A 21,455-nucleotide genomic window follows, 5' to 3' on the forward strand; every position below is an offset into this window, starting at 1 on the left:
TAATTTTCTTACCTTTTTACAGTATTACATCATTTGCAACAGCAACATCTACACCACCATTACATGTGAGGAGAATAACATTATTTAACCTCACATGTGATCTTGCAATTTCACATGCGAAACTACAATTTAGACTGAATTTCACATATTAATCTGTAATTCACGTGAGGTGAAAACAAGTTATTCTCCTCACATATAAAAAAGGTGATGATATTTTTTTCAATCTCTTCGGTGCTATTTTCACATCTCTTATTTTTATTTCTCGTGTGTTTTTTTGTGCTACATTAATATTGATAGTGCATTGTTGGGTTTGGAGCTAGCAAGAAAGGCATTTCACTATACTTGTGAGATTAAAACTATAAGGGCACAAGGTGAGACACATATGCAGACACAGGAGGCAGATGGTTGAGCTCTGATATTTATTATAACACAACGGGCAGGCGAGAGTTCATAAACCAAGTCAGAGTCCAAACAGTACAGGTCGTTAGGCAGGCTCGAGGTCAGGGAAGGATGAACGGTCAGGCAGGTGGGTTCGGTGTCCAGACAGGCAAGGGTCAAAACCAGGAGGACTAGGAAAAACAGAGACTGGGAAAAATAGGACCTAGGAGATAAACGCTGGTTGACGTGGCAAACAAGACGAACTGGCACAGAGAGACAGAAAACACAGGGATAAATACACCAGGGATGATGAGCGACACCTGGAGGGGGTGGAGACAAGCACAAGGACAGGTGAAACAGATCAGGGCCTGACAAAAACATGAAACAAAACGCCAAACTGGTTACACTTGTAATGCAGCAAGTCTCGTATTCAAAACTTTTTATTGTGCATTCATTTAGTTTGAAGACAACTTTCACCACATAACCATTGATACACAATATACGTTTACTGTGACATATCATGAGAAGATTGATTTAATCATCAAAACACAACATAATTATATCTTCTCAATTTTGTTATTTTAACAACCAGTAATTCCAATAGCAAAAAATGCAAGATACATGTTTCAAAATGTCCCTTTGAACGTCATATGCTCAAGTACTGTAAATCACAGTACGTTACACTCTTTTCACATTAGACATTACACATGCAATTAAAATTGACTGAACATCACATATCCATAATTTCTATCCCATGTGTGATCAAAGGTGTGAGTGTTGAAGACATCTTTCACAATCACTGATGCAAAAAATAAATGAATTGTTCAGATACAATTACAACATAGGTGTACTGTAATCAAATTAAACAAATGCAATACTTGAAAAAAACAATGTTTAGCAGGCACTAGTTTGCATCAAGCCTGTCTTGAGCATTTGACCTTGGGTTATCATCGACATTACAGTAAATGTCCTAATTATTCATGCACCTGGGCAAAACTTTTGGCAAGGTGAATCCGAGCCTGACATAGGTCTGGATTGATGCCATTGCATGCCTCATCCACGGCCTGTAGGAGGGTGGTAAACTCATGTGGATGGCAATCAAACATCTTCCACTTGTATTGTATTCATTGTATATTGTATTGTACTTATGTACTGTAGTGTTTCTGTATGCGACTCTGTTAGTAAGAGCATGGCATTAGCAACACCAGAGTTGTGGGTTCAATTCCCACTGGGGTCACATATGAAAATGCGTGGACTCACTGTTGCATAAAATCGTCTGCTATTTAAATGGAATATATTACGGTATTACAGTACTGTATTGGCCAATGCAATTTTAGTGAAACAGTGTGAACCCCACAGCTAAGGCCTAGATCAGATCGGGTGTTAACTAGCGACAGCCGCCACTCGCATAGCTGGTGCTTTGGCGGTGTCTGGGGTGTAACTGCATTAGAGCTTCAAATCAGAGCGGCTGCTCATGGTCATTGTCACGAAGCCACACCCAACCCACTTGTGTTAGAAGTTCATAGCAAAAAAATGTAGTCTATATAGAAATAATGACATTCAAATTGAAAATCATAAAAGCTGTCAAATCCACAAGCGGCTCCTAGCATTATACCTAAAGCGGACTTGCTATTGGCTGCATGACGGAGTCATATTATGAGAAATCCCACGCAGCCTTGTTTACAAGTTCGAACACTGGAATGTGAGATGTAATCTACACCTCGATTAGGCTGATAGAAACCCTCATTTAGTTTAACCTCCTAGTCGATTGATGCACCGGTGTCAATTTAAGTATCATAATAAAAAAATCCCCATATCAGTTGGATGTGTCTCAATCCACCACATCCGCCAGTGTCGTACTTCCGCATCTGCAGTGAAAAGGTGGCAGAGCTAGAGTGGTGTTTGTCAGACCATGAGACATCAACCCGAAAATCGGTCTTCTCACGAAAACGTCTGTAGCGCCTGAGCGGTTTGGCCAACAAACTATGGAAAGATGAGACTCTCATGAACACAATGGTGGTCTCCGTTTTGCTCTATGACTTTTTCCCACCAGTGTCATGGGATTCGTCTAAAGGTAACTGGTACCAGTTTTTAAAAAGTAGTGGAAGTATGGAGGTAATTTTATGCATACCCAAAACAAGGGATTAAATATGTGTAAAAATTAAATGATATACACTACTGTTCAAAAGTTTGGGGTCACTTAGAAATGTACTTGTTTTTGAAAGAAAAGCATTTTTTTTGGTCCATTAAAATAACATCAAATTCATCAGAAATACAGTGTAGACACTGTTAATTTTGTAATTGACTATTGTAGCTGGAAACGGTTGATTTTTAATGGAATATCTACATAGGCATTATTATTAGGCCCATTATCAGTAACCATCAATCCTGCTTTCCAATGGCACATTTTGTTAGCTAATCAAAGTTTATAATTTTAAAAGGCTAATTGATCATTAGAAACCCTTTTGCAATTATGTTCGCACAGCTGAAAACTGTTGTCCTGATTAAAGAAGAAAAAAAACTGGCCTTTAGACTAGTTGAGTATCCTGAGCATCAGCATTTGTGGGTTTGATTACAGGCTCAAAATGGCCAGAAACAAAGACCTTTCCTTTGAAACTCGTCAGTCTCTTCTTGTTCTGAGAAATGAAGGCTATTCCATGTGAGAAATTGCCAAGAAACTGTTATTTTGATGGACAAAAAAATTGCTTTTCTTTCAAAAACAAGGACATTTCTAAATGACCCGAAACTTTTGAATGGTAGTGTATTTACAGTACCAGTCAATATTTTAGACACACCTACTCATTCAAGGGTTTTTCTTTATTTTTACTATTTTCTACATTGTAGAATAATAGTGAAGACATCAAAATGATGAAATAACACATATTGGAACATGTAGTAACCAAAAAGTGTTAAAAAGAAATTGAAATATATTTTATATTTGAGATTCTTCAAAGTAGCCACCCTTTGCCTTCATAACAGCTTTGCACACTCTTGGCATTCTCTCAATCAGCTTCATGAGGTAGTCACCTAGAATGCATTTCAAGTAACAGGTGTGCCTTGTTAAAAGTTCATTTGTGGAATTTCTTTCCTTCTTCATGAGTTTGAGCAAACCAGTTTATGTTGTGACAAGGTAGGGGTGGTATATCGAATATAGCCCTATTTGGTAAAAGACAAAGTCCATATTATGGCAAGAACAGCTCATATAAGCAAAGAGAAATTACAGTCCATCATTAATTTAAGACATGAAGGTGTCACGCCCTGGCCTTAGTATTCTTTGTTTTCTTTATTATTTTAGTTAGGTCAGGGTGTGACATGGGTATTTATGTGGGTTTTGTAGTGTCCAGGGTGATTGTAAGGTTTAGGGGGTTTATTTAGAGTAGTTGGCTTTATGTTTAGTATAGTTGTCTAGCTGTGTCTATGTAGAACGTTTGTAGCCTGTGTGTGTGCACTACGTTATTTAGCTTCACGATCGTTTGTTGTTTTGGTAGTTTGTAAGTGTTTTGTTTCGTTTTGCCTTCTTCAATAATAAAGAGAAGATGGCTTATTTTCCTCATGCTGCGTTTTGGTCCGAATCTCTTCCACACGGTCGTGACAGAAGGTCAGTCAATCCGGAACATTTCCAGAACTTTGAAAGTTTCTTCAAGTGCAGTCACAAAAACAATCAAGCGCTATGATGGAACTAGCTCTCATGAGGACCGCCACAGGAAAGGAAGACCCAGAGTTACCTCTGCTGCAGAGGATAAGTTCATTAGCGTTACCAGCTTCACAGAGTTCAAGTAACAGACACATCTCACCATCACCTTTCAGAGGATACTGTGTGAATCAGGCCTTCATGGTTGAATTGCTGCAAGAAACCACTACTGAAGGACACTAATAAGAAGAAGATACTTTTTTTTATTTTTGTTTATTTTTTTATTTTTTGTATTTTTTTAGGGGTGGATCAGCTTAATATTGCGGAAAGAATGTTGCTTCCAATGTAATTGTCTGCATCATTTCCAATCCCCCATATTTGTTTGGGTAAATATATATATCCATACACGCATGCATACATATACACATATATACATACACATACCTATATAGACATACATACTTTTTTAAAGAATATACCTTTATTATTATTCCCCGCAACCCTACCACCGCTCCCCAATTGGAGTAAACTAATAAACACTTCTGCTTTTACCTTCAATTTATACATCTTATACCCATTTTACAGGCACAGTCTACTTTATAATAGTTCTCTCTTGTTTGTTCTTAGTCCTTCCTCTATTTCTGTTGTCCATCCAATTTTATTTCCACTTGTAACTGTGCTATTTCACAAAAGCTCCGCACCTATACACAAGAAGAAGAAGAGACTTGCTTGTGCCAAGAAATATTGGAAAAGCATTCCAGGTGACTACCTCATGATGCTGGTTGAGAGAATGCCAAGAGTGTCCAAAGCTGTTATCAAGGCGAAGGGTGGCTTCTTTGAAGAATCTCAAATATAAAATATATTTCGATTTCTTTAACACTTTTTTGGTTACTACATGATTCCAAATGAGGTACTTCATAGTGTTGATGTTGTCACTTTAATTCTACAAAGTAGAAAAAAGTAAAAATAAAGAAAAACCCTTGAATGAGTTGGTGTGTCCAAACTTTTGACTGGTACTGTATATATATACAATTATTTTCCTGAGCTTTCTTATATCTCCTAGATATGGGACAGACACTTCAAAACCTTATTCCTTATGAAACATTTTTGGACTGTCTTTTTTTACCATTAATGAATGCGTTATTCAACGCGCTTCTACGCTGTACTTGTTGCAGTTAAAAAAAAAAAATTTGGGGGGGGATAATGAAGCAAGCTTTATGTGACATCTTTTTTAGTGCGGACCCATTACACTTGTTGTTTTTGGGATTTGGTACTAAACACCAAATTCACCAAAACAACCACTATGCGGGTGTCGGCTAGCGCGTATCTTATAGAATCTAGCCCAAGGTTCAAATGGGAATAGGCTACAATGTCAGATATTTTGTATTTACAGTATACAACAACATAATGTGTTATCACTGTACTTAATATAATAGTACAACCAAAATCAACTGAATTGCAGCTGAGATTACATTAGAAGTACATAGTGTAATTGATTAAAGCTTTTTGAGAATCTTTGCGTTTTAGGCTACTATAGCAATTGTGAAGATCTCAACAGACCTGTGACCTCTGCATGCTATCTTGAATATGCAGGCTTTCTATGATTACATACAAAGACATTTACAGTGCCTTCAGAAAGTATTCACACCCTTTGACTTTTTCATTTTGTTGTGTTACAGGCTACAGCGTGAATGTAAAATGTATTAAATTAAGATGTTTTTGTCACTGGCCTACACACTATATCCCATAATGTCAAAGAAATGAATAAAAAATTAAAAGCTGAAATGTCATTAGTCAATAAGTATTCAACCTCTTTGTTATGGCAACAACAGGGTTTAAAACCTCTCTAGGGTATGTGGGACGTTAGCGTCCCACCTCATCAACAGCCAGTGATACTGCAGGGCGCCATATTCAAAACAACAGAAATCCCATAATTTAAATTCCTCAAACATACAAGTATTTTACACCATTTTAAAGCTACACTTGTTGTAAATCCAGCCAAAGTGTCCGATTTCAAAAAGGTTTTACGACGAAAYCACACCAAACGATTATGTWAGGTATGAGCCAAGTCACAGAAAWAGACAGCCATTTTTRCAGCTKAAGAGAGCATTAACAAAAAGCAGAAATATAGATAAAATTAATCACTAACCTTTGATAATCTTCATCAGATGACACTCATAGGACTTCATGTTACACAATACATGTATTTTATGTTCGGTAAAGTTCATATTTATATCCAGAAATCTGAGTTTAGGCAAGACACTACTGTTTCACTTGGCAAAAAGCCTGAAAAAATGCATAGCGCAACATTAAAATGAATGACTATGAAAATTACTATAAAATCAAACTTTCATTAAATCACACATGAAAGATATCAAATTAAAGCTACACTGGTTGTGAATCCAGCCAACATGTCAGAATTCAAATAGGCTTTTCAGCGAAAGCATACGATGCTATTATCTGAGCATAGCACCATTGTAAACAAAAGAGAGAAAACATTTCAACCCTGCAGGAGCGACACAAAGCTCAGAATAAAAATATAATTCATGCCTTACCTTTGACGAGTTTCTGTTGTTGGCACTCCAATATGTCCCATAAACATCACAAATGGTCCTTTTGTTCGATTAATTCCGTCGATATATGTCCAAAATGTCCATTTATTTGGCACGTTTGATCCAGAAAAACACCAGTTCCAACTTGCTCATACATGACGACAAAATATCTAAAAAATGACCTCTAAACTTTGCCAAAAAATGTCAAACTACTTATGTAATACAACTTTAGGTATTATTTAACGTTAATAATCGATAAAATTGAAGACGGGATGATATGTGTTCAATACAGGATTAAAACGATATGTAGCATGTCTTCTGTTTGATTGAAACGCATGTCTAGGACACCAGGAGTGCCTCGACTTCAAGATGGCCGTATTTCTTCATTACACAAAGGAATAACCTCAACCTATTTCTCACGACTGTTGACATCCAGTGGAACTGCAAGCAAGTTGCTTAGAAATCTGGTTTCCCAATGAAACCTCATTGAAAAGACAGTGACCTAAAAAAATAACATCTGAATGGTTTGTCCTCTGGGTTTCGCCTGCTAAATAAGTTCTGTTATTCTCACAGACATGATTCAAACAGTTTTAGAAACTTCAGAGTATTTTCTATCCAAATCTACTAATAATATGCATATCTTATCTCCTCGCGATGAGTAACTGGCAGTTGAATTTGGGTATGTTTTTCATCCAAACGTGAAAATGCTGCCCCCTACCCTAGAGAAGTTAACAGGATTTTGAATGACTACCTCAACTCTGTACCCCACACTATTATCTGTAAGGTTCCTCAGTCGAGCAGTGTAAAAAAAACAGACATTGAATATCCCTTTTCGCATGGTGAAATTATGAATTACACTTTGGATGGTGTATCAATACACCCACTCACTACGAACATACATGCGTCCTTCCTAACTCAGCAGCCGGAGAGGAAGGAAACATCTTAGGGATTTCACCATGAGGCCAATGGTGACTTTAAAACAGTTACAGAGTTTAATGGTTGTGATAAAAGAAAACTGAGGATGGATCCAACTAACTAACTAACTATTGTGTAGTTTCACCACAATACTAACCTAATAGAAAGAGTGAAAATAAGGAATCCTATAAAGAATACAAATATTCCAAAACATGCATCCTGTTGGCAGCAAGTCAATAAAGTAATACTCCGAAAGAAATTGGCAAAGCAAGTAGCTTTTTGTCCTGAATACAAAGTATTATGTTTGGGGCAAATCCAATACAACATATTACTGAGTACCACTCTGCATATTTTCAAGCATAGTGTAATCATTAAGGACTGGGGAGTTTTTCAGGATACAAAATTAAAGGAATGGAGCTAATCACAGGCAAAATCCTAGAGGAATACCTGGTTCAGTCTGCTTTCCACTAGACACTGGGAGATTAATTCACCTTTCAGCAGGACAATAACCTAAAACACAAGGCGTTGCTTACCAAGAAAACAGTGAATATTCCTGAGTGGCTGAGTTACAGTTTTGACTTAAATTAACATGAAAATCTGTGGCAAGACCTGAAAATGGTTGTCGAGCAATGATGAACAGCCAATTAGACAGCTTGAAGAATTTTGAAAAGAATAATGGGCATATGTTGCACAATCCAGGTGTGGAAAGCTTTCAATCGGTGTCAAAGGTGTTTCTACAAAGTATTGACTCAGGGTTGTAAATACCTATGTAAATCAGATATTTCTGTATTTAATTTAGAAATAAATTTGCAAAAAAATGTAAAACATGTTTTGCCTTTGTTATTAGGTGGTATTGTGTGTAGATGGTTAAACAAGTATAATATTTCATCCATTTTGAATTCAGGCTGTAACACAACAACATGTAGAATAAGTCAAGGTGTATGAAATACTTTATGAAGTAACAGTATCCTCAAAATGGAGCCATGGATGTGTTACTCATTTTAAGGTTGAATAAGTACTGTTACATTAGTTTGCAAGATAGCCTTAACTTTAGGCTATTAACTGTATTACAAAAGTAATAATGAATTGTGTTTGACTGACATCGCAACCAAATATCAACATTTAAAGAATAGGACTAAACCAAATCAAACTTTATCTAAAGTGCATTTACACTTTGATTTGATTTCGTTTTATACATTTTAGATTTTTGGTTGAGATGGAGATATGAATCCAACATAACAATTATTCATTTGTAGACAAACTGAAAATAAAGGAAGAAGCCGCCACTATTTCAACGTAATTTCCCGTCATAGAGAGGAAATGCACTTTAAGTTTCACCCCCGAAGAATGACGAAGGCTGATTATACATATTTGTGAATTGCGTGTGGGAATTTCCACATGAAGTTGATAAGCATCCACAAATAGGGCACTGATAGCTGTCAGTGTAGCTAGATAGCATGCTAACTTTATCTAGCTAGCTAATGTTATCCAGTGTTTGTAACGAATGTCGTCGGAAGAAAGAGAAGACCAAGGTGCAGCGTGGTAAGTATTCATAATACTTTTAATAAATACGAATACTTGAACAAAAAACAAAAAACGACAAACGAACAATTCTCCAAGGTGCATTACACAAAACAAAAAACAACTACCCACAAACACAGGTGGGTACAGGCTACCTAAGTATGGTTCTCAATCAGAGACAACGATTGACAGCTGCCTCTGATTGGGAACCATACCAGGCCAAACATATAGAAATACAACACACAGAACAAAACATAGAATGCCCACCCCAACTCACTCACCTAACCAACCAAAATAGAGACATAAAAAGGATCTCTAAGGTCAGGATGTGACAGTACCCCCCCCCCCCAAAGGTCGGACTCCGGCCGCAAAACCTGAACCTATAGGGGAGGGTCTGGGTCGGCATTTCACCGCGGTGGCGGCTCTGGTGCGGGACGGAGACTCTGGCAGCTCCGGACAGGAGGGAGACTCTGGCAGCTCCGGACAAGAGGGACCTGGCGCTCCGGACAGGAGGGAGACTCTGGCAGCTCCGGACATGAGGGAGACTCTGGCAGCTCCGGACAGGAGGGAGACTCTGGCAGCTCCGGACAGGAGGGAGACTCTGGAAGCTCCGAACTGAATCCGTCGCTGGAGCCTCCGGACTAGAGGGCGTCGCTGGAGGCTCCGGACTAGAGGGCGACGCTGGAGGCTCCAGACTAGAGGGCATCGCTGGAGGCTCCGTACTGACGGGCGTCGCTGGAGGCCTCGTGCCATAACTCCTCACTGGAGGCTTCGTGTCATGGATCCTCGCTGGAGAATTCGTGCCATGGATCATCACTGGAGGCTTCGTGCCATGGATCATCACTGGAGGCTTCGTGCTATGGATCATCACTGGGGGCTTCGTGCCATGGATCATCACCGGAGGCTTCGTGCCATGGATCATCACTGGAGGCTTCGTGCCATGGATCATCACTGGAGGGTTCGTGCCATGGATCACCACTGGAGGCTTCTTGCCATGGATCATCACTGGAGGCTTCGTGCCATGGTTCACACTGGAGGCTTCTTGCCATGGATCATCACTGGAGGCTTCGTGCCATGGATCATCACTGGAGGCTTCGTGCCATGGATCATCACTGGAGGCTTCGTGCCATGGATCACCACTGGAGGCTTCTTGCCATTGGATCATCACTGGAGGCTTCGTGCCATGGATCACCACTGGAGGCTTCTTGCCATGGATCATCACTGGAGGCTTCGTGCCATGGATCATCACTGGAGGCTTCGTGCCATGGATCACCACTGGAATGGAGAGACACACAGGAGGCCTGGCTCTGGGAGAAGGCACATGACTCACCAGGCTGGGGAGACATGCAGGAGGGTTAGGGCTTAGCACAGGCACAGAACTCACCAGGCTGGGGAGACATGCAGGAGGCCTTGTCCTTGGCCGAGGCACCGTATACACTGGGCCGTGGAGGCGCACTGGCGGTCTCGAGCGCAGAGCTAGCACAACTCGTCCTGGCTGGATACCCCCTGTAGCCCGGCAAGTGCGGGGAGTTGGAACAGGCCGCACTGGGCTGTGCTGGCGAACCGGAGACACCGTGCGTAGGGCTGGTGCAGTATAACCCGGGCCAAGGAGACGCACTGTAGGCCAGATGCGCTGAGCCGGCATCATCCCTCCTGGCTCGATGCCGGCTCTAGCCCGGCCGATGCGAGGAGCTGCGATGTGGCGCACCGGGCTATGAGTGCGCACTGGGGACACCGTGCACTTCACAGCATAACACGGTGCCTGCCCGGTCACTCTCTCGCCACGGTAAGCACGGGGAGTTGGCTCAGGTCTCCTACCTGACTCCGCCAATCTCCCTATGTGCCCCCTCCCAAAATAATTCTGGGGCTGCCTCTCGTGCACGTTACCTTGAGCCAACTCCTCGTAGTGTCGCCGCTCCGCTCTAGCTGCCTCCAGCGGCTCTTTCGGACGGCGATACTCTCCCGGCTTTGCCCAGGGTCCCTTGCCGTCCAATATTTCCTCCCATGTCCAGGAGTCCATTACACGCTGCTTGGTCCTTTGGTGGTGGGTAGTTCTGTAACGATCGTCTAAGGGAGGAGACCAAAACGCAGCGTGGTAAGTGTTCATTTTAATTCAATAAATAAACTGAACACTGAAACAACAACAAAAACAACAAAGAGAGTTAACGAAACGAAAAGGGTTCCAAGTAGCAGAGGAGTCCAAGTCCAATTGTCAAAATGGGTATAGTGGTCCAAGAAACTGGCCGGTGGATCAGCTAACAGTCCAATTTGCTATAGATAGCTAGCGGGCCGCGGTTTGCAGAATGGGCCTTCAGGGGACGTCATGCCTGAGGGGCCTGTTGGGATCCTCGGGCAGATTATGTCGGTATTCCAGTCGTGAAGGATCGGCGGGGTTCTGTGCCCCGTACCGGCAGTAGAAGGGGTCCGGATATTGTAGCCGAGGAGTGGGCTTCGGGAGTAGCCCAGGAGCCCTAGCCGGGAGATGGGTCTAGCATGGGCTAGCCCCAGGCTAGATGGTGCTTGCTACGGGACGGAAATGTTAGCCAGGAGTAGTCAACCCGGGATGCGTTTAGCAATGACTTTTCTCATGATCATGCACAACACAAATGACAACTAAGTTCCTTGAATTTTCTTTTGCGGGTGCCTTTTCATTATCTGGATAGACACTTGTGGTTTCTAGCTAACATTACACCAATCAAAGTATTGGAGCATGTAGTGAAGAAAAACTCAAGTGGTCAAAACCATCTTGGGGCACCGGGAGGAGCGGGTTTGCAAAACACCTTCCTAATATTGAGTTTTGCCCTTAGAACAGCCTCAATTCGTCGGGGCATGGACTCTTCAAGGTGTCGAAAGCGTTCCGCAGGGATGCTGGCCCAAGTTGGCTGGATGTCAAAGGCACTTAAATCTTTTGCCTTGCCCATTCACTCTCTGAATGGCACAGATACACCATATATGCCTCAATTGTCTCAAGGCTTAAAAATCCTTCTTTAACCTGTATCCTACTCTTTATCTACACGGATTGAAGTCGATTTAATAAGTGACATCAGTAAGGGGTTAAAGATTTTGCCTGGATTCACCTGGTCAGTCTTTGTCATGGAAAGAGCAGGTGTTCTTAATGTTTTGTACACTCAGTGTATATTTTCTTCATACAGACTAGCAAAAAATAAGTGAAAATTGACAAATTATCCAATGGATTATGATAGTTTTCTGGTTAAAAAAAGCTTGGGTACAAAAAAACTAAGTTTGCACCCTTTATTTGTATTTGCTCCATGGCTCAGGTGGTTAAATGGACACAAGGCTGTTTGGCTTATCTCAGTCACGAAGAGGAATACATTTTCATCTGTTTCTAATCAATAAACAATGCCATTCTGGTGGTTGGTAACATTCAAATAAAACCCAACCCTGAAACGAAACGTAGGCTGAAAAAAATGTGAAAATTGGTTATGATGATGACATTTTTTAAATAATATTTTTATTTAACCTTTATTTAATGAGACATAATCCTGTGGTTTAAATTTAACCCTCAAAACAACAGTTAAAGTTGATGACTTTTTGCAAATCCAATGTATTTTCCACATAGACTCCATGTCTCAATATGTTGACAAATTACATTGAAATAACGTTGATTCAACCAGTTTGTGCCCAGTGGGCAGTCTCCTGTGTTGATCTTGTGTGTGTTCGACTGTGGCCTTGACAGAGGTCTTACTGACCGACACGCAGCATGTCAATAAATGTCAATTTTGCAAGTATACACAGTGTGAGAGGTCATTCACCCAGGCAGTCTGCTTCGCGTTCACTTAATCTACCCCCATGTGAAAGTAACATGAAAAATCTATTTTTACATTCAATAAATACATAATCTCAAATTATTGCAACCAGCAGTTTCTCTTTAAGAATGAATGAAAGGTTAGTGTGTTTCTTTAATCTAATCATGATATAGACTTGTATATGTTCATATATAATATATCATAATTACAGTATATGTTATTTTTGCAAAACGCTATATACTGTATCCACCTTACAAAATATAACTCACATATAAGAGAACTCTTACTGAAAAGGATGTCGAAAGTCGATCAAATGTGACACATAAGTAACATTTTAATATATTAACTATAGAAAAAAATACTTAGCAAACACACATATAAAGGTACCCAAAAACATTTATTTCTGATGAAAAAGCATTTTTTAACAACAAAAATCTTGAAACTTTGATAATATAACATAACATTTTTGGTATTAAGAAGTTGCTTTGAATAGTCTGCTATTAAAGGACCATCATCCACAGCATTTGATTGGCTAAAACCTTGACTCCTCAGAGCTAATAGGGAATGTTCAAATGAGGAGGGGGCGGGTTTCCAATAAGTAAACAACGCTCAATCCGTTATAAAAGTGGCCACTTCTCCTTCATCCACTTCACATCATCCAGTGAACATTGCTGATCAATTCTTGTTGTGAAGCCATGGCGATTAAGTGGAGTGGAGTTTGTCTCGTGGCAGTGGCCATGCTTGGCTGTCTGTGTGTTGCTCAGAATTGGCCACCCTTCAAACCCAATCGTCCGTCACTTCAGCAGCCTCAGCAACCACCGTATCAGAAGCCCAGGATCCCACCAAAAGACCAAACCCAGGCTAAGCAGAAGTTTGATACACCATTGGATTGGAGCTATCCTCTGGACCCAAAGCCAGAGCCCAAGATTATTGGGAGCTCAGAGGCGAGAACCCCTGTGGCTGCCAATTCAGTAAGGGCTGAGTGCAGGGAGAACATGGTCCACGTGGAAGCGAAGCACGACCTGCTGGGGATCGGCCAGTTGATCCAGCTAGAAGACCTCACTTTGGGAGACTGCCCTATGACTGGATTCGACAATATCAACCAGGTGCTCATCTTTGAGTCTCCGCTGCAGTCATGCGGCAGCCAGCTAAGGGTATGTATTATAATGATGATAATGATAGTCATGAACTGTATTTATATTATTTGAAAAGCAAAATGAAAAATTATAACCCCAAATGAGTGCTAAGTGGCAAAAAAATAATACAAGCCCAGGTATTTATATTATATGTAGGGCATTATTGTACATGGCAGTTAGTTGTCAATTTACCTGAACAAATGGTTGGATAAAAAAAATCTCACATTCCTCACAATCTCACATGTCCTGTCCATAGTAAATTGGTCTATTTTAATTAAATTTGTGAATGTATTAATATTGTTGTGATTGTTTCTCAGATGACTACCAACTCCCTCATCTACATCTTCACTCTGTTTTACAAACCCAAACCTCTGGCAAACACCCCCCTCATCAGGACAAATGACGCGATGATCCTTATTGAGTGCCACTATCCAAGGTGGGAGGAGCAGACCTAGGTCCAAATAGTACAGACTGATTTAGTTTGCCTGCCACAACAGGAACTAATGAAACAGTTCCAAAAGTACCAGTCCTGCCCACCCAGCATGTAGTATAAGATAAATCAAGCAGACTTGAAGTATTTCAGGAAATAACCTCAACCCAGTGTAGCCAAAACCCACTAGCAATAGTGGGTAAACTCAATTCAATCAAACCTGCATTCTAATATATATATATTTTTTGACAACTTAATTCAGAATATATATATATATATATATATATATATATATATATATATATTATATATATATATATATATATTATATTATTATATTATAGTATTATATTATATTATATATATTATTATATTATATCATATTATATTATATATATATATATATATACTAGAATGCAGGTTTGATTGGATTGAGTCTCTAGTTGCAGGTGAATACAGTACTACACTGTTTCACTACCATTAAAGTTATCATACTTTCACCACACCCACAGTGGACATTTATTTGGCTTCTTAATTTAAAACACAATTAATATTAAAAACAGGTATGGTAATTCCTATACAGATGTACAACACATTTATAAAAAACATTTGTAAAACAATGTCTCTCTCCTCCAGGAAACACAATGTGAGCAGCCTGGCCCTGATCCCAACCTGGACCCCTTTCTCCGCTGCTAAGTATGCAGAGGAACTCCTGTACTTCTCCATGAGGCTCATGACTGGTGGGTACAAATGCAGTGTAGAGAGGGTCCACACTAAAAAGCCAATTTCCCGGACCCAGATTTGGGCTTTTCCTGGGCTAAAAATAACTTTCAGTGGAGATTCTCCATCGAGTTCTAATGAAACTCTTAATTGAGTGTACTTTTTAGACCAGGAGTACGCTTAACCTGTTCATTTCGGTAATATTAGTATCAATAGCAAATGTAATGTTACAACTTCTCTTGGCAGCTGACTGGCAGTATGAGAGGGCCGGTAACATGTACGTGTTGGGTGATATGGTGAACATCGAGGCCTCTGTCATGCAGTACTTCCACGTCCCCCTGCGTATCTTTGTGGACAGCTGTGTGGCCACCCTGGAACCCAACATAAACGCCAATCCCAGATACGCCTTCATTGAGAATCATGGGTAAGTAAAGGAGGGGGTTCAGTCAACACTAGGGGTGGTTTCGTGGACATAGCCTAATCTTGGATTTAAATGCACTTTTAAACTGGACTAATGAACATGTTATTTCTCAAAAAATGGTTTAGAATAGTCCTAGACTTTAACTAATCTGGAATTAACAGTCTGATTTCTAGAAATAAATTTTGAGCTAGTCCAGGTCTAAGTGAGGGTATAAACTGAACCAAGAAGGAGGCAGGTTTAACTTCAGAATAACGCACTGTGTCAATGACAATATAAACTCAGCAAAAAGAGAAACGTCCCCTTTTCAGGACCCTGTCTTTCAAAGATAATTCGTAAAAATCCAAATAACTTCACAGATCTTCATTGTAAAGGGTTTAAACACTGCTTGCTCAATGAACCATAAACAATTAATGAACATGCACCTGTGGAACCGTCGTTAAGACTCTAACAGCTTACAGACGGTAGGCAATTAAGGTCACAGTAATGAAAACTTAGGGCACTAAAGAGGCCTTTCTACTGTCTCTGAAAAACACCAAAAGAAAGATGCCCAGGGTCCCTGCTCATCTGCGTGAACGTGCCTTAGACATGCTGCAAGGAGGCATGAGAACTGCAGATGTGGCCAGGGCAATAAATTGCAATGTCCGTACCGTCAGATGCCTAAGACAGCGCTACAGGGAGACAGGACGGACAGCTGATCGTTTTCCCATTGGCAGACCACCTGCACAGGATCGGTACATCCGAACATCACACCTGCAGGACAGGTACAGGATGCAACAACAACTGCCCGAGTTACACCAGGAACACACAATCCCTCCATCAGTGCTCAGACTGTCTGCAATAGGCTGAGAGAGGCTGGACTGAGGGCTTGTAGGCCTGTTGTAAGGCAGGTCCTCACCAGACATCACAGGCAACAACGTCGCCTATGGGCACAAACCCACCGTCGCTGGACCAGACAGGACTGGCAAAAAGTGCTCTTCACTGACGAGTCGCGGTTTTGTCTCAGCAGGGGTGATGGTTGGATTCGTGTTTATCGTCGAAGGAATGAGCGTTACACTGAGGCCTGTACTCTGGAGCGGGATCGATTTAGAGATGGAGGGTCTGTCATGGTCTGGGCGGTGTGTCACAGCATCATCGGACTGATTTTGTTGTCATTGCAGGCAATCTCAACGCTGTGCGTTACAGGGAAGACATCCTCCTCCCTCATGTGGTACCCTTCCTGCAGGCTCATCCTGATGTAACAGTTTAACTTTAGTCCGTCCCCTCGCGCGAACCAGGGACCCTCGGCACACATCAACAACAGTCACCCACGAAGCATCGTTACCCATCACTCCACAAAAGCCACGTCCCTTGCAGAGCAAGGGGAACCACTACTTCAAGGTCTCAAAGCAAGTGACGTCACCGATTGAAACGCTATTAGCGCGCACCACCGCTAACTAGCTAGCCATTTCACATCGGTTACACTCTCCCCCCTTTCGACCTCCTCCTTTTCCGCAGCAACCAGTGATCCAGGTCACGGCACCAATGTAACAGTATAACTTTAGTCCGTCCCCTCGCCCCGACCCGGGCGAGAACCAGGGACCCTCTGCACACATCAACAACAGTCACCCACGAAGCATCGTTACCCATTGCTCCACAAAGCCGCGGCCCTTGCAGAGCAAGGGGAACCACTACTTCAAGGTCTCAAAGCGAGTGACGTCACAGATTGAAACGCTATTAGCGCGCACCACCACTAACTAGCTAGAGGGTCACTGACATGACCCTCCAGCATGACAATGCCACCAGCCATACTGCTCGCTCTGTGCATGATTTCCTGCAAGACAGGAATGTCAGTGTTCTGCCATGGCTAGTGAAGAGCCTAGATCCCAATCCCATTGAGCATGTCTGGGACCTGTTGGATCGGATGGTGAGGGCTAGGGCCATTCCCCCCAGAAATGTCTAGGAACTTGCAGGTGCCTTGGTGGAAGTGGGGTAACATCTCACAGCAAGAACTGGCAAATCTGGTGCAGTCCATGAGGAGGAGATGCACTGCAGTACTTAATGCAACTGGTGGCCACACCAAATACTGACTGTTACTTTTGATTTTGACCCCCCACCCCCCCTCCTTTGTTCAGGGACACATCATTCCGTTTCTGTTAGTCATATGGAACCTGTGGAACTTGTTCAGTTTATGTCTCAGTTGTTGAATCTTGTTATGTTCATACAATTATTTACACATGTTAAGTTTGCTGAAAATAAACGCAGTTGACAGTGAGAGGACGTTTCTTGGTCTTTCTTGGTCTTTTGACCAATCAGATCAGCTCTTTTGCCAATAATTGGGTATTAGATCAGAATTGGGCTGACTATGTTGACACAGCCGCTGTCAAGAGTCATGTTCCCCTGCTCAGACGTTGCTGACGCATACTAGATGTTACAATGCCTGGATAGGTATTTTACATATCAGCTAACCACATCATATGCTATAGTAATCTGTCATTGGTTGATGCATTCAACGTCTGAGCAGGGACACACAATCAAGGACTCCACGGTCTGGATCTAGAAAACAGTATTCTGAAGTTTTTTATTCTGGATTAATGTAAGAATCCTATTTGTGATGTAATTTAAGATCTGTCCAGGAAACCGGTCCTAACTGTGCAAAGTGTGATGAGTAACCTTGACTGAGGCAACATCTAATGCCTATGCTTGAGTTGTGCGGGCAACCAGGGCAGTTTAATGAGTGCACTGACTGTCATGTTGTTAAATGTGAGCCCAGCTAAAGCTTCCCCCTACCACGTCCTGCCCCTGCCCTTGCACCATCTGTACCCCCATAGGTGTCTGATCGATGCCAAAATGACAGGTTCCCACTCCCAGTTCATGCCTCGTTCCGCAGACTACAAGCTGTATTTCCAGTTGGAGGCTTTCAGGTTCCAGAGCCAGAAGGGGAGTGACCCAATTAATCCGCAGAAAACAAAGATACCTGTTCAGGCTGCTTCAGATTATCCCGCTACGCTCGACATGGTGAGTTAATTCATTCAGTTCAATACTACTTTATTTATCCCTCACAGGGCAGGTATGCAAACAAGCAGAAATAATACTAACAAATAACACGGAAACATATCACATGAGACATAATTTTTTTAAATTGGGTATTTATCCTATGCTTTAATTGTTACAATGGCCATGTTCTTGGTAAATTCCAACAGATCTTCATTACCTGTCACCTGAAGGCAACCACAATCGCCTTCCCTATTGATTTTGAGTACAAGGCCTGCTCCTTCATTAATACGTAAGTGTGTGCGTTCTACACCTGGGTCAAATACATGTTACATTAATGAAATAAATGTTCATACTTGATGACACAGCGTATGTTATGCAATACATGAAAGGTATTATTATGTTACGTCAATACTGCAATGCTGGTTTGATCGAATGTAGCCCTAAAGATGCAGTTTGTTAACAGGTGGAGGGAGGCTGGTGGAAATGATGGAGTGTGTGGCTGCTGTGACTCCACCTGTAGCAACAGGAAGGGACGCGATACCACTAAGCATCAAAAACCAGCAAGTACGTATGAGGCAACAAAGGTCTGCTTTTTAAGATAACAACAATGTGGAAACCTCAAAAATACTTGCAGAGAATGTTTGAATTTCTGAAAGGTCAATATCTGCTCACTGTTTGCTGCTCCTAAAATCCATTTTTGAAAGTGTTTTATTCCCCACTATAATAATTATTAATAAAGGTAACTTTTGAGAGCAGATAAACAGTGAGTGGATATTGATGTTCTTAACCTAGCTGTCTTTGTATTGTCCAGCTGCTGAAGGCTACTTTTGGATATGTGTAATGTCTCTCCTGTCCTTGTGTCTGCTCTCTCCTCAGATATATGGGAGGGAGATGTTCAGCTTGGTCCCATCTTTATCACGGAAAAGGTTGCGCAATAAATTCAGACCCTGCCATTGGCATGCCCATTGAAATAAACATAGTTGATGGTTCATCATCGTCTGTGTCTTCATTCCTGCTGTTGATGTTATGCACTAATTCATTAAAAACTAAAGCCATGCACTAGTTTAGGTGCTGAACAGATAAAAAAGACCTAGGTCTATTAATCAAATCCACAACTCTGTTTCCAAAAGTCACTTATTAATATGCTCATAACATATACCATATTAGACCATAATAATACTGACGTTGCATTTGTCTGCTTGATTAAGTCTCCTTGTAGCCTATTATCCAATGTTACAAACATATGCTCTCAGATCAGTATAAAGGGATGACCTTAGACAATTTTTATGAGCCTAATTATGTGTAAATGTATGTATGTAGGAAGGAATGAAGTGTATAAAGGAAAACAGGGTGCTATTTGAAACTTTTTTAACAAAACCAGACAAACTTCTTATGGCTGCAATCCCGGTAACGGGATGATTTGGCAAATCAAATCAAATCAAATCAAGTTTATTTTATATAGCCCTTCGTACATCAGCTAATATCTCGAAGTGCTGTACAGAAACCCAGCCTAAAACCCCAAACAGCAAGCAATGCAGGTATAGAAGCACGGCGGCTAGGAAAAACTCCCTAGAAAGGCCAAAACCTAGGAAGAAACCTAGAGAGGAACCAGGCTATGAGGGGTGGCCAGTCCTCTTCTGGCTGTGCCGGTTGGAGATTATAACAGAACATGGCCAAGATCTTGCCTTAGATGAAAAGCCCCTGATTGATCGTGCCCACCGGTCGCTGCGCCCAAAGCCCCGGGATGGGGAGAGGCCCCGTGACATAATTCTTCGAGTGCACTTTTTCCATGAGAAGATGGTGATTCTCCGACGACCCCGCAATACCACTCTGAGCTTTCAAGGACAGAGCTTCTCCATCTACCAGGACTACTCCCCCACTGTTTCCAGGCAGCGCGCAGCTTTCGGACAGGCCAAACGACTACTTCGGGACCATCCAGGTGTGAAGTACGGACTGCGATTCCCGGCCTGTTTATGGCTATCTCATGATGGTAAAGACTACACATTTGAATCTCCGGATGAGGCTCTCTCTCACATTCAACGTCACATCAAGAAGTCTTGAACTTGCTCATAGTTCAGCAACTGTTGCTTGCGAACTGTGGATAGTAAGTAACCCACCTGTGGTACAATTATGTTTAGCTACAACATGCTAATTTTGTATAGTTGGGGAGTTGGCGAACCCATTCAGGCTTATTTGATGTGATCTAATGTTTTGATCATCTAGTGTGCTTGCCTTACAAGCATTCAGTCATTTTAATTTCATTGTGTTGAGGTTTTACTTTACTCCTGTGTTTCTAGGCTGTCTTGCTCACCTATTCAGTTTGTTTACATAGTGTCTCAGTGACTCAAAATATTCTTGGTTATTTGTTTACTGCATCCGTTTGCATTGACCCAGTAAACAGTAAATGCTTCCCGAGGCGACACGTTTTTTGGGGTCTTCACTTAAATTTMAYAAGTTCTGAGCGTCATTTATGCCCAGCAAGCGTTCAACGTTGCGCACACGTAGTTTTTTGGTCTTGGTTGTAAGCTGTCTCAGCATTCAACTAGACAACTATTATAATAATAATWATTATTATTATTTTMGAWTGTCTTACTACGATTTCCTTACTTCAAATTAGGTTTTCGGCTGAGAGCCTTTATACATTTTKTTTATTTTCTTTATTTTCTCTCTCAAATGCCTGTTATAAGACTGGGAATATAATTATATACATCTACAAGTGGTGCTTTTGTAATTTCGTCTGCACAAGGGATTCACTTTTATTTTTTTATTTAAAAAATGATTATCTCTTTTTGCTGTTTGATCCACTAACAAAACGTGACTTTAAAGAGCGGGACTGTGGGTTTAGGTTTAAGACCGCACTCTCACAGACATACTGTGCGAAGAGAACATGTTCTATTTAGGCTTGTACCTCGTTTGGGGAGGTATTGTCTGGGATGGGGGAAAAAGAAACGGAAAAAGGACAGAATGACAACATTAGAACTGGAACAATTCAACCCCTCCCCCACCCCCTC

At 41.3% G+C, this 21,455-nt stretch overlaps 2 protein-coding genes across 2 annotated transcripts in view; both read left to right on the forward strand.

Annotated features, from left to right (window-relative positions):
• The first annotated feature begins 13,382 nt into the window (after positions 1-13,382).
• On the forward strand, positions 13,383-19,437 carry LOC111962555 (zona pellucida sperm-binding protein 3). Its single transcript, XM_023985715.2, has 8 exons — positions 13,383-13,918; positions 14,218-14,336; positions 14,967-15,070; positions 15,297-15,474; positions 18,279-18,465; positions 18,651-18,733; positions 18,908-19,008; positions 19,321-19,437. The coding sequence occupies exons 1-8, from the start codon at positions 13,460-13,462 to the stop codon at positions 19,380-19,382; spliced, it is 1,293 nt and encodes a 430-aa protein (XP_023841483.1). The 5' UTR covers positions 13,383-13,459; the 3' UTR covers positions 19,383-19,437.
• An 804-nt stretch (positions 19,438-20,241) lies between these two features.
• The window catches only part of mapk8ip2 (mitogen-activated protein kinase 8 interacting protein 2), a 62,276-nt gene continuing 61,062 nt past the window's right edge, over positions 20,242-21,455 (forward strand). Inside the window, exon 1 of the mRNA XM_023983150.2 lies at positions 20,242-20,390. Coding sequence (XP_023838918.1) covers positions 20,242-20,390 — 149 coding nt within the window. The remainder of the gene's footprint in view (positions 20,391-21,455) is intronic.

This window comes from Salvelinus sp. IW2-2015, linkage group LG4q.1:29 (assembly GCF_002910315.2).
Source record: "Salvelinus sp. IW2-2015 linkage group LG4q.1:29, ASM291031v2, whole genome shotgun sequence".
Lineage (NCBI taxonomy): Eukaryota > Metazoa > Chordata > Actinopteri > Salmoniformes > Salmonidae > Salvelinus > Salvelinus sp. IW2-2015.

Excerpts from the sequence above, each read along its gene's own strand:
- LOC111962555 (XM_023985715.2), top strand. The coding sequence starts at position 13,460 with ATGGCGATTAAGTGGAGTGGAGTTTGTCTCGTGGCAGTGGCCATGCTT. Across the intron at positions 18,466-18,650 it reads ATCCCGCTACGCTCGACATG|ATCTTCATTACCTGTCACCT; the intron begins GTGAGTTAATTC and ends AAATTCCAACAG. Across the intron at positions 18,734-18,907 it reads GCCTGCTCCTTCATTAATAC|GTGGAGGGAGGCTGGTGGAA; the intron begins GTAAGTGTGTGC and ends GTTTGTTAACAG.